The sequence below is a fragment of the Furipterus horrens genome, unplaced genomic scaffold (genome assembly GCF_987537825.1).
Source record: "Furipterus horrens unplaced genomic scaffold, mFurHor1.1.pri manual_scaffold_6, whole genome shotgun sequence".
Classification (NCBI taxonomy): Eukaryota; Metazoa; Chordata; class Mammalia; order Chiroptera; family Furipteridae; genus Furipterus; species Furipterus horrens.
This window is the reverse complement of record NW_028327176.1, coordinates 39,531,330-39,543,633: the sequence shown is the minus strand read 5'-3', so window position 1 is coordinate 39,543,633 and position 12,304 is coordinate 39,531,330. Positions and strand designations below refer to the sequence as shown.

The following is a 12,304-nucleotide window of genomic DNA, read 5'->3' as shown; positions in this document are numbered from 1 at the left end:
CGTGTCACTCCCGAGTCGGACTGCACAGCCATTCTCGGCGGTGCAGATAGACTCTTAAGAAGCTACACCATCGTCTCTTGAGACGGACGGCTGCCGACGACTTTTTATGCTCCCCTTCTGAATCCAAAGTTAAAGTAAAGTATTCTAAAGATGTATTTTATTGGTTTCAATATTTCTGGGTTTTAAAGTTCACTATTTTTGCCACCTGACAAAATGCCTTTGCAGTATGATTCAATTTCTATTTTCAAAAAACAAAAATTAAAATGCAAAATTTTACCTTTCATCTCCAGTAAAAATACAAAATTTAGATTTATCAGTAAAATCTTGGATTTGACCATTTAGAACATATCCATATGACTAAATGAAATTAAAACAACTTAAACATATTTTTTGTATCAACAGTTCACTGACTGGTAAATCCACCATGTCAAAGTAAAAAAGAAGACTATTTGCTAGCAATTTTTTAAAAAGTTTGGGTAGAGAAACAGAACAAATGCATATTAAATAAGTAAAAACGCTTTCAGAGAAACATCAACAAGTGAAAATCACTATAATTCAGAGTCTTCACATAGCACAAAATCAAGGTGTTGATTAAGGGTGGATTAAAATTAAGGTGTAATTAGGGTGATTTAAAAACTCTTTTGAAACAAGGCTTTGAAAAAAGTAAAAATATATGAATTGACAGGCAAGGGCAAGACTTACTACTGAGAAGAGTAGGGCAAAGACATGAGTAAGGAGCAAATAATAGATGGGTCAAGAAAATAGTAATGGCGAGAGATGAGGTTGGATGCAAGATACACCACTTTTGACCCAAGCACTCCTTTAATCTTATAATCTTGTTTCTTTCAGTCCATCACCTATCACTTCTTTGCCCATTCTGCCTAGTCCCTATAGTATATTACCTCAATCACTCTGTGATCAGAACACTCGGTGCCTTATATCCTGTCTTGTTCCACTACTCTCCAGGCATGGTCAGTTTCAGAAATCAGAGGAACCAGCTTTGTAAGCAGACCTGTGCAGTTTGCTAGTGATTTGAATGAATGTATCCAAATTTAAATTATCTTTCTAATATGACCCACAATCTTACTCTCGAGCACTGCTTCCTCTTATGTCTTTTCATGATAATCTTAACTTTCATGTTAAACTATTATTTCTGTAATTTAAAAAAATTACCAGTGTTGTATTTCTCAGGTAGAACAATAGTTCTCCTTCCCTAGCCAACTTCTCCTGCAAACTGTACTTCTAGTTATAGCCACTGATAAACCCCAGAATTTGCATCAATTTAATTTTTCTGTTCTTAAGTCCAGGATGTTGAAGAAAACTCATGCTAGCTCATACTGTAGCTATAAATTCATCATCTCTGGTTTCATCTGGATTTTCAGAGCTATCTAACAAAAATTCTATGTCTCCTGTCTTTTGTAATGTCCTCTCCCACTTTCCATACTCTTCCTTCTAATTGCCCTCCTCATATCTCCTACCACAACACCACTCTGTTGATGGGATCATTGATCAGATACCATGCCAGAAGTTCGTCCTGTCTCCTGATTAGTAAGGACTCTCTTCTCCATCTTGGACCTTCTGCTGAGTATTTGCTTGAGGTATAAACATTTCTAGGTTCTGAGACTATTTTAAGAGGTCCACTCCATACATATACCCATTTCATAAGCTTGTTTTTTACCAATTATTTGATTGTGTTCCTTCCAAATCCTAGATAATCCATTCCATTAGCTCCTTCCCAGAAATCAGTACACATCCTGACCTCAGACCAAATCATCTTCCATGAAAAGTATTTAACATGTAAAGCACAAGCTTTATCTACGAAAGCAGTTTCTAGTCTCCATTACCCTAAGAGCCAGCAATCATCTTCTATCTGGTAGAGGCACGTAGTGTGGCGCCATCCTTAATCCGGGATGCTTCACTTCCTCTACTGCTTAAATCAGGATGTAAAATTGACTTTTACATCTGCAGTCAATTTTTCATGGGAAACTTTCTCTAGGATATGGATGTGAGTTGAAACAAGTAGGGCAGTTTGCAGAAAGCATAGGAATGTAAGTCATGTCCAGTTTTTAAATTACGGGGCACCACAAACTTTATGGCTGGGATGATTAGATAGAACATAATTCATTATTAGCAACATGAGCTACATGGACTCCCATGGTCAGTCACTTCCAGAGCTATATTAAGTCAGAAACTTTTTCACACAATGTTAACTACTGAAGAGAGCTTTTGCCCAAAGTTAAGGATCCTCTGTGTATCTCCTACCCAGAGTTAGCAAGTCTCTAGTCAGTGTTTGCCTACTACACATAATTCGAGCACCATGGGAGCTTCCAGGTCATAAGAACCTGTCATTGACAGTTACTTGCATTCCAATAGTGAACCAGGTGCTAAGCTTTCTTTTATTATGGACCCCGATTATAGGTGGATAAAATTTGGATCATCTTGTTAATGTTCAGAGGAAGACATACAGATAAGCTGCATTCAAAATTTAGATACTCATTTTTAAAGAAGTAGCCTGGAATGCCACAGATCTTCAAACACCCAGGCCCTTTACTGTCATATCAGAGGTCTTTATTTTTACAGAATTTCACGGGCATACATATGTCTTACAAAGGCATCCAGGATTATTTCTACTTTCTGATTTTCATGTCCTATCAGCATGATGTTTTGTGGGTATTGGATCAAAATGATGTACTACTTGGATCAAAGTGGTAACATGGTCAAGTTCCCAGCAAACTATGATAGATGGTACATAGAGTTAGAAAACTCATGTATCCCTGAGGCATGACAATAAAAATTTATTGGTGCTTCTGTCAATGAAGGCAAACTTCTGGTAATGTCTATATAGCAAGTGGGTAACAAATGTTTTGGCAGGATCAATAACTGCACCATATGTGCTAAAAGATACATTAAGTTATTCTAGTAAGGAAAAAAAAATCTACAATAGCAGTCATAACTGGACCTTCAACTGATTTTGTTTCCAATAATCCACAGTCATTCTCTAAGACCTTGAGGCTGCAGAAGCCAAACCACCCTGTTAATCACCAACTCTGCACCTTTCAGGAAGCAGCCTCCAGGGATGTAGTGCTCTTATTCATTCCTTGTTTTGGCAGGAAAAGAGAATGCCAAATGGCTTCCACTTGGACCTTCCTAAAATACTAGTGCTTACTTACGGTGTAAGAAACTGTGTGAGATTCTGCCATTTTCCTATAATATTCATTCCAACAATTCACTCAGGATCTGAGAAAATAACCCCAAGAAAGTTTTGGGAGTTGCACTCAGGCTACCATGAAATAAACTCAAGTCAGAACTCCATTTATAACCTGGGCTCTATAATGATGCCCAGTGGAATTACAGGTCCCCAGAATCAGTGAAAACTTGGAGCTATAACCACTATTTCCCTAGTTTAAGCATTTCCCTTTCCTTAATGCACAACTATCCAGGTTAAAGACTGTCAGCCCCATTAGGAAAGACAACGCAGAAGATTCACGGTATGCTGGGCTGTGTTACAGCAGGATCTTTCCTCATAGGTACCAGCATCCCCTTCACTAGGTCTGTGAATCCAAAAATTCTCTAGCACTGTTGGCTCCAGTGAGGCCTCTGTTCATCAAACTTAGAATAGCTTTGGTTAAATAAATCAAGACACACCTTAATTGGCTGTCTTTCTATTTCATTCCTGGGGACCCCTTGATTAATTAACCACAGCCAGAGATTTCTGCTACTGAAGCCATTCCCTGATCCCTGAGTGCAGCATCTGGCTATTAAAACAATATCCACTTTGCTTCAGACTGTTAACAGTCATCACTTGGGCCAGGTCTCAGCTGGCTTCTCACATCTTCATTGAGATCAGGAATACTACCATTTTTATTGTATATACTTCCAAAAGCATTCCAAGCCCAGGGGAAAAACAGAAACAAACAAAAAAGAGAGCTGGCAAAGAACTTTTAAATATTTGGATATTTCCCTTTTCACTCTATTTTTACTGGCAAGACAGAAGAGTCTTCAGGGCCTTGCCAGGATACAGAGGTGAGACACATGATCCATTTAATCTTCTTTTTTTCTTTTAATCTCCAAAGTCTTTAAATTCTTTCCTCTACATTGTGCTAAGGGCTTTCTGGCCTTTTACTTTACCAAGAGATCAACAGTGGGTTCCTGTTTGCTCTAGCAAACCCCGAAAAACTCTTAAAACTACAGCCAACTGCTTGAGCTACCACACTAAATGCAGAATGTCTTATGGATAAATCCAATCTAATGAATACAGTTCAGAAAAAAAAAAAAAATCGCAGATTTCCAACATTGGCTGCATATTAAAATAATATGAAGATTTTTAAAAAATGATGTTTATCACACCATTCACTCCCAGACATTTAAATCAGAAACTCTGGGGTTAAATCAAGAACTTGCATTTTCTTAAAACTGCCCAAGTGACTAATCCAGAGTAAGGGTCACAGACAAGTGCGGAAGAAGTTCTCATTCACTCCCAAGGTTTCTATTGCCACCTAAATACTAATGATGTATATTATAAATCCTTCTAAGATCAATCTTCTAAGTTTCGGCTCTCCAAACAATGTTTCTCTCTTTGACTCTCCCCTACTTTTACAAAAATCAGGAAGCTTACACAATATAAAAGGAATGATCAAATATATGCTCTTATCATGTATCAGAAACTATGCCAAGGTCAAAGGAAAAATATCAACATTGGTCTCTATCTTCTTTGTGCAGACATTTGATTGATTGTCTATTGTGAGGTTTCTTAACTTCAGGACTACTGAGATTTTGGGCTGGAATATTCTTCGTTGTGGGGGGGCTGTCTTGTGGGTTGCTTAGGAGCATTCTTAGCATCTACCAACTAGATTCCCATAGCATTTTACTATCCTCTGTGACAAACATTGCCAAATGTCTCCTGGGCATCAAAATTGTCCATGTTTGGGAACCACTGGCCTATGGTCATTTCTACATAAAGATCTCACAAGAACTTACATTTTAACATACTGTATATTAAATATATGAATTTTCTCTTTATTGTTCTTGGTCTTGGATGTTTGTACCATTATCAGAACTTCACCAATCCAGAAATCTCTCTTTCCCAGGACTACTGCATGTGCTTGTGCAGCTTGTCCAAGTCAGTATTCAAAGTTTCACATTGCTCGAGCATTAATATTTCCTATGTCTCTTTTAAAACTTGAACAGTCCTTTTTTCTTCTCTTGTTTTTTCTTTTCCATGCCATCGACTGGATAAATTAGTTCATTTGTCCTATGGTATACTTGACATTCTGGATTTGCCTGACTGTCCTCCTGATGTAATTTAGCTTGTTCCTTTATACTGTTTTACCAGTAAACTAGAAGGTACATCCAAAAGCTTGATTAGATTTATGTCAAACAGTTTTGGTGTTCTACTTCCTATTGCAACACATCAATCGACACAATGTATGAGTGTCTGGCATCAGGTGGTGATAGAGCCTGATTCCACCATTATAAAGTTGATAGGTTTGCATAGTGTGAATATTTATTTCACCATAACCTTTCCTATCATGGTTTAAGCATTTATTGATGCTTATTGCTTAAGTCAATTATTTCTTTAGAAATTATAAAATGGTCATTTTGACACAAAATATCTGAGATGAAAATTAGACATCTAAAGCAGATACACCATGTTGTAGTTAGGTATGCAAGTCTGAAGGGTGGAATGAGATAAATAAATTTAGAAGTTATCAGTATATGGCTGCCATTTAATATACATAAAGACTAGATGTGATTACTGAGAGGAGATGGTATATAGAGAAGAGGGACCAGTAATGAGCAATAAGGCATCCAAAAGTTACAACTGGGTGAAGAGGAGGTGTCAAAAGAGGGATGAGAGGCAGAATCTCTACCTCCTTAATATCATTTCTCACAACTATATTTTAGCATCTTATCTGCATTTTGGTAATCATCTCCTAATTGATGATGATAGGGAACATCCATCACTCAATCTCAGACACCTAAAGATAATGGTTGAAGCATTGAATTAAAAATCCTTATATGGTATCTCATCTTGTTTCTCTTGGGAGTTGTACTTCTTAAATTATAGACTTTATCAAAAGGAATGCTCATTTACAAAGTCAAATGTTATGAAAGGTGGTTAGGATATGTTTTCCTTAAGAACTAAGATAATATCTAGCAATAAATTTTGTAAAAATCTTTAAGTCAAGTAAGATAGTTATGAGGATTCATATGCAAGGAGCCAACTGTCTTTGGCTGTTAGCTACACCATTCAGTATATCAATGGAAGGGTGGTGGTCAGTGAGTGTGATGGACAGCCTCTCTATATGGGGTACATATCTGTTCACGGAAGACTAAATTGCTATTTAAGAAGTTTCCAGAGGCTTTTAAGTCAAGAAAGCCAAAGACATTTAGTCAGTTAACCAAAAGCTCAGTGTAGTAGATTAGGATAGGGAATCGTAGGTTTGGAGACTGACCTAGTTAGGTGTCCCCCGAACAGTATTAGTTTGGTCTCTCTATATACTCGCATTTATATATGTACACACACACACACACACACACACACACATAGAGCTAGCACTTTGAGAAGATTACTTTCCTTTTCTGGACTTTACTTCCTTAATTTATATAACAAGGGTGTCAGAGTAGGAAATCTTTAAGGCTGCTTTCACTAAAATCTTCAGCTCCTTAGAAAGCTATTGGTGAAATGTTTTTAGGCTCTTTTCTCACAACATGTGGGTTTTAGGGAGAAAATGCTATGATTATATTAAGAAGGAATGTACTACGTTGGTAAATCTGTTATCAAACTTTCAAAGTTAAATTCTTAGCCTCATTGTTAAAATGAGTCATTAACAACTTTAGATTAACTTCACCTGAGTTTCATGATGGATAGTCCATCTCTGTCATACTTTAATGAAAAGATTACTGAATCTAAACTTTAGAAGACTTGAGGTTAATACTCATTTTACAGGTCATTAAGTCACTATCTTGAACAATTTAATATCTCTGAATCTCAGATTTCTTGTGTACAAAACAGACATGAAAAATACTTAAAAAACAGTACAATGAAAACAAAATAATGTGAAAGTACATTACATGTTCATTGTATTATAATTAAAATAAATCCTATAAAGTCTATAACAGTGTTATATAGCCCAATTATTAAGATAACATAAATGGAAACCAACACACATATCTTGTGAGAAATTTTTTTCCTCTCTCTGAATTCTTGAAATACTTGCTTTTACTTTGCCTATATGACTGATGGGTATTTAATTTAGTAAATAGTTAATGAGCACTTCAAATACACCAGAAAATATACTTAGTAATTAGGGAGAGCAATAATTTTCAGCAGATAAAGATTTCCAAAAAGAGGTTCATTTGAGGACTTTGAAAAAAGGCTAGAGGTTTCATGGAGAAAAACTTTAGTGTGCATAATAATCACCTTGGAGGGACTTGTTAAAACACAGATGATGGGGTGTCATGCCCAGAGTTAGCGATTCCCTAGGACTGAGATAGAAGGGTGAAAATGGTGCATTTCTATAAAGTTCCCAGGTGATGGTGATGCTGCAGGTTCCAGAATCACATTTTGAGAACCAGTGCTTCCGTGTAATTTATATCTTGCTACCATAGCATTCTTATTTATCCTTATGCACCCAGAATACTGCGACAATTCTTTTCAAACTTTAGGAATCTTCCAGAAGTCTGATTCCATTTTTGAAGGTAATAAAGATAGGAGAGGTTATATCTTATTCATCCTTACACAGCCTTGGCCTATTACAATTGCAAATACCAGGGTTCAAAAATGTGATGCATAGATTGGAATATTAAATAATCATGCAGTAAATATCAGTAAGTTCCTTATTTAATTAACCCTTAGGAATGGTTACCATTCCTAAGTTAGAAAAATGTATAGAAACTGGTATCAAAGAAAAATTAACTGGTTCATCAAGACCATCAATAATCTTTCCTCTGTTTTGCCTTAGATATTTGTGAGTGCAGTGTATCAGAACTCAGTCTGGTGTTGACTAGAAACTGGATCAGCACATGCATATTTGTGTCTCTCAAAAACAAAAACATCTGATTAAATTTGTTAAGCCACAGAACTGTAATATATTGTATATGATATAGTGAATGGAATGTAATACTTATATAATAATATAAGGATAACATATTATTCTGTATGCTGAGGACAAACAGGAGACCCTGTACAGCACGGTAATAGATTGATGATAGTGAAAAAAGGTGAGGTGAGGCAGGTTCAGGGTAAAAGAAGTACTACAACATTCATATTGTAAAACCATCGTATAGTGGAAGAAATTCAACTCCCAAGTTGTAGCAGCATTTCTATAAAACCTAACAAAATCACCAAAAACGTTCTTGTAACAATCAGGGGTGGAATTATCTTTTTTAGTCAGATCTGTGAATCTAGAACATCATGCCTCCCACCTCGTGCTGGGGCCAATGCTGTCACCTAATGTGTCACATGTACTTCTGCTGGGCTCAAGCCCAGGCGGTCCTACTAGCACTACACCTTCTTCTCCGTCCCCGGAAGCCTCGAGGCTTTTTCCCGCCAAGGCTCGGGTTTCCGCCCCTCTGCCCCCACGACGCAGGCGGGACTGCGCATGTGCAGTACCTGGCTGGCTCCTAAATCTCCGGAGGCTCCACGGAGTGCGAGTCATGGAGGGGATGGATGCGAGACTGTTCCACGAATTCCCGTTGCTTCTGCCCCAGAACCTAGCCAAAACCGTGTATGAAGGATTCATCACTGCTCAGGTACCCGCTGGTGGTGCTGTCTCGCTAGGAGAGCTTCCCTCCTGGGGCGCAGCTCCGCTCCTTGGAGCCTGTGACTGGAGCGGGCTAGGAGCCCGACTCCTGGGGATTGAGAGGGGAATCACGTAAGGACTCCTCGGAGACTGAAGGTTTGGGAACCGAAGCTGTTGCTGCAAACCCATTCCTCGCTGCTGCCGCCTCCGCCCGCACGCCTGGGTCAGGGTCGCTGGGCGGGATCGGAGGCCTGAAAACCCGCGTGTGCGAGAGGAGAGCAGGGCGCGGGCGGGGCGGAAGTCCACGCCCCTTCTCCCTGGCCCTCTCAGTGGCTTCCTTCCTAGTTCAGCGTCTGCTACACGTTTAAACTGTTCTTTTTCTTTTTTTTTCTTCTACCTCTATTCTCATGCCGTCCACGCCCACGAAGGTTATTGGAATCCCAGCTAATCATTGTATTGTGATTCCTGTAGACATAACATTTTGAAGAAAACCGTTTTTTGGCTCTGTCAAGTCCTGCATACCGGACCACATCTAGTTGTGATGTTTTGTAGGAAAATTTGAATTAATTAGGTTTGCTGATTCCAAGTAACCGCTCTTGCGGAGTTATTACAGATCGTCACACACCTGTAGGGCTTTGAGTTTACAAAGTGCTTTCCAAGTACACCATCTCACTTAATCCTCAACCTTTTGAGGCAGAAACTAAAAAAAAAAAAAAAAATCATTCTCTTGGGTTTCATAGTTGAATAAATCAAAGCATGGGAAAATGGAGAGGTTAAGTTCCTTCTCCATGATCACAAGTCCTTAAACTGAGGCTGATTCCACGCCTGGATTTTTCCGCTTTGCATTTGCACCAAGATACCTTAGGTTAGAATTTGAGTATAGATTTTGTTCCCTGACCATTACTCTTAACATCGTGTCCCCTCCCCAGCACAATAGTCTTTGAGGATTGGGGCTATGTCCTAGGAATTACCATAGGTTTTGAAGACTTCTTAAAATATATAACCTCTCAAAAATATTGACTGAATTATCAAAATCACTTGCTAAGTGAAACTTTTACCTCTCCCTAAGAATGTTAAGTACTGAACAGTTTGAGATTAAGTTGCAGACATAGTGCCCCTTTATTTCTAAATATTTCAGTTATATTTCATGAGAACAATGACACATAACCACAGTACAATTATCAAAATCAAGACTAAAAAAAATATTTTATGTATTTTTTTGGAGAGAAGGGAAAGGAGGGAGAAAAAGGGAGAGAAACATCTATGTGTGGTTACCTCTCATATGCACCCTAACCAGGGACCAAACCTGCAGCCCAGGCACATGCCCTGACTGGGAATGTAACCAGGGACCTTCTGCTTTGCAGGAAGATGCCCTACCAATCCAGCCACATTGGTCAGGGCAAAATCAAGATATTCGATCATGATATAATCTGGAGCCTGTTTTCGATTTTTTTAATGTTGCAGTTACATTATTTTAGCCCCTACCATCTGATGATGTGAGATATCACATGTAAGAGTCACGTGCCTTGAACATGAAATAGTTTCTTAGTCTTTCCTTGTTTTTCATGAACTTGCATTTTTTAAAAGTACAGGTTAGTTATTAGGTAGAATGCCCCTCAACTTGGGTTTGACTGATGTTTCCTCATCATTAAGTTCAGACTGTGCAATTTGGCAGAGATGCCCCAGAAAGAATGTTGTTCTTTTCAAGGCACATGACATCAGGGGTTCTGGTTATTGATATTGTTACCTTTGACCACCTGTTTAAGGTGACATCTGTCAGATATACCTTTGTAATTAATAACTACTTTTAGGGAGCTACTCTAAGGCATCAAACTTTCACATATGCACCCTGGTTGTAGCATCCATTGACTCTTGTTTGAGTCAGTTAATACTGCGATGGTTGTCAAACAGTTTTCTAATTCCATCATTTCTTCTGAATTAATTGACATTCTATAAAAAGGAGTAGCTTTCCCTTCTTTCCAACTTATCTATATCAGGATGGAATCATGGATTTTAAAAATAATTTATTTACTAGGTATAATCATTACCTACCTTACATTATCCCTGATTTGGGTAGTGAGAGCACATTTTTATTGATAGATATTTTTAAGGCTTTGCATTTGTCTCTTATCACTGTGTAAAAATTATCCTATGGATGCTAACATGTAGTGACTTACCATTTTTCAAAACTTACATAATTTTAATTTTTAGTTCCCCTGCACCTAAGAGTTATTTAATAGAAGATTTTAGAAGTTTATCATGGAAAGTCTTATATGATTTTTAATTTTATTACTAATTTTTAATTTTACTGCATTGTAAAAATTCTACTCTGTGGAACTCATTGATCCTTTGTATATGAGTGTGTGTGTGATCCATGTGTGATTAAAAGAAGGTTTTTGTCTGTTATCAGGTTATTCCTTCTTGAGTGAGCTTTGATAGTTTCCTTCAAAGAATTTGTTCATCTAGGTTTTTATTGATTTAAAAGTTACTTATAATATTCTCCTCATTTTAATGTTATTACGGTCTGTAATGGTGCTCTTTATATTGGTTATCTTTTGCTGCATAACTGTTGCAAATCTCAGTGGCTTAAAACAACAAATTTATTATTTCATGTTTTTGTGGATCAGGAATTCAGAAGTAACCTAGCCGATGGTGTTGGATCGGTGTTTCTCATGAAGATGTTGGCCAGGATGTCAGTTATCTAAAGACTTTACTAGAGCTGAAAGATTTGCTTCCAAGATTGCTTATTCACATAGCCTTTGGCCGGAGGCCTCAGTTTTGTTTTTTGTTTTTTGTTTTGTTTTGTTTTGTTATTTCAGTTTACAAAAACTGAAGGAGGCCTTCTTGAGGAGGAGGCCTCAGTTCCACACCACATGGACTGGCATAGTGTTGCTTCACTGTGAGGACACATGGCAGCTAGCTTCCACCAGCTAGCCAGTGAACAATGGGGCATCTGAGGGTACACATATTTACTCTGCTTTATTCTCTTTGTTAGAAGCAAGTCTCAATGCAGCCCATAGTCAAAAGGAGAGAAACAAGGCACCAACACAGGAAGGTGGAAGTAGCGAAGAAAACGTGGACATATTTTATAGATACCTCATGTCTCCAGTACTGTTAGTAGTCCTTCTCTATATTGCGGTTCATTTATCGCAGCCTCACTGTATCGCGGGATTTAAAAAAATATTATATTTAATTTATTGTGGATTTTTTGCTATATCGCGGGATTTTGCGGTACTGCATACGTAAATTGTTAAAGTTACGTAGGTTTAAGAGTGTAGAATATGTTTAAGAACATAAATAGTGCTTATAAAAGTATGGAAAAGGTTAATAAGGGACTAGGAATGGTTTCTAAGTGTGTGGGAAGGCTTTATAAAGCCTTAAAATATATATCAATACTAAAATAAATGGAAGGTTCCTACTTTGCGGATTTTCACCCATCGCGGGGGGTGGGATGTCTAGAATGTAATACCCGTGATAAGTGAGGGAATACTGTATTTGTATTTTGTGTGTTTTTTTTTTTTTTTTTTCTTCTGATGCTTCTGGATAGAGGCTTATACGTT

General features: G+C 37.7%; 1 protein-coding gene across 2 annotated transcripts in view; it reads left to right on the top strand.

Moving 5' to 3' along the window:
* The first annotated feature begins 8,576 nt into the window (after positions 1-8,576).
* The window catches only part of FANCL (FA complementation group L), a 52,662-nt gene continuing 48,934 nt past the window's right edge, over positions 8,577-12,304 (top strand). The window contains exon 1 of one of the 2 annotated variants that reach the window (XM_090281331.1): positions 8,577-8,754. In XM_090281331.1, coding sequence (XP_090137457.1) covers positions 8,659-8,754 — 96 coding nt within the window. In that variant the 5' untranslated portion in view covers positions 8,577-8,658. The remainder of the gene's footprint in view (positions 8,755-12,304) is intronic. The other variant, XM_090281330.1, reaches the window with a different exon arrangement.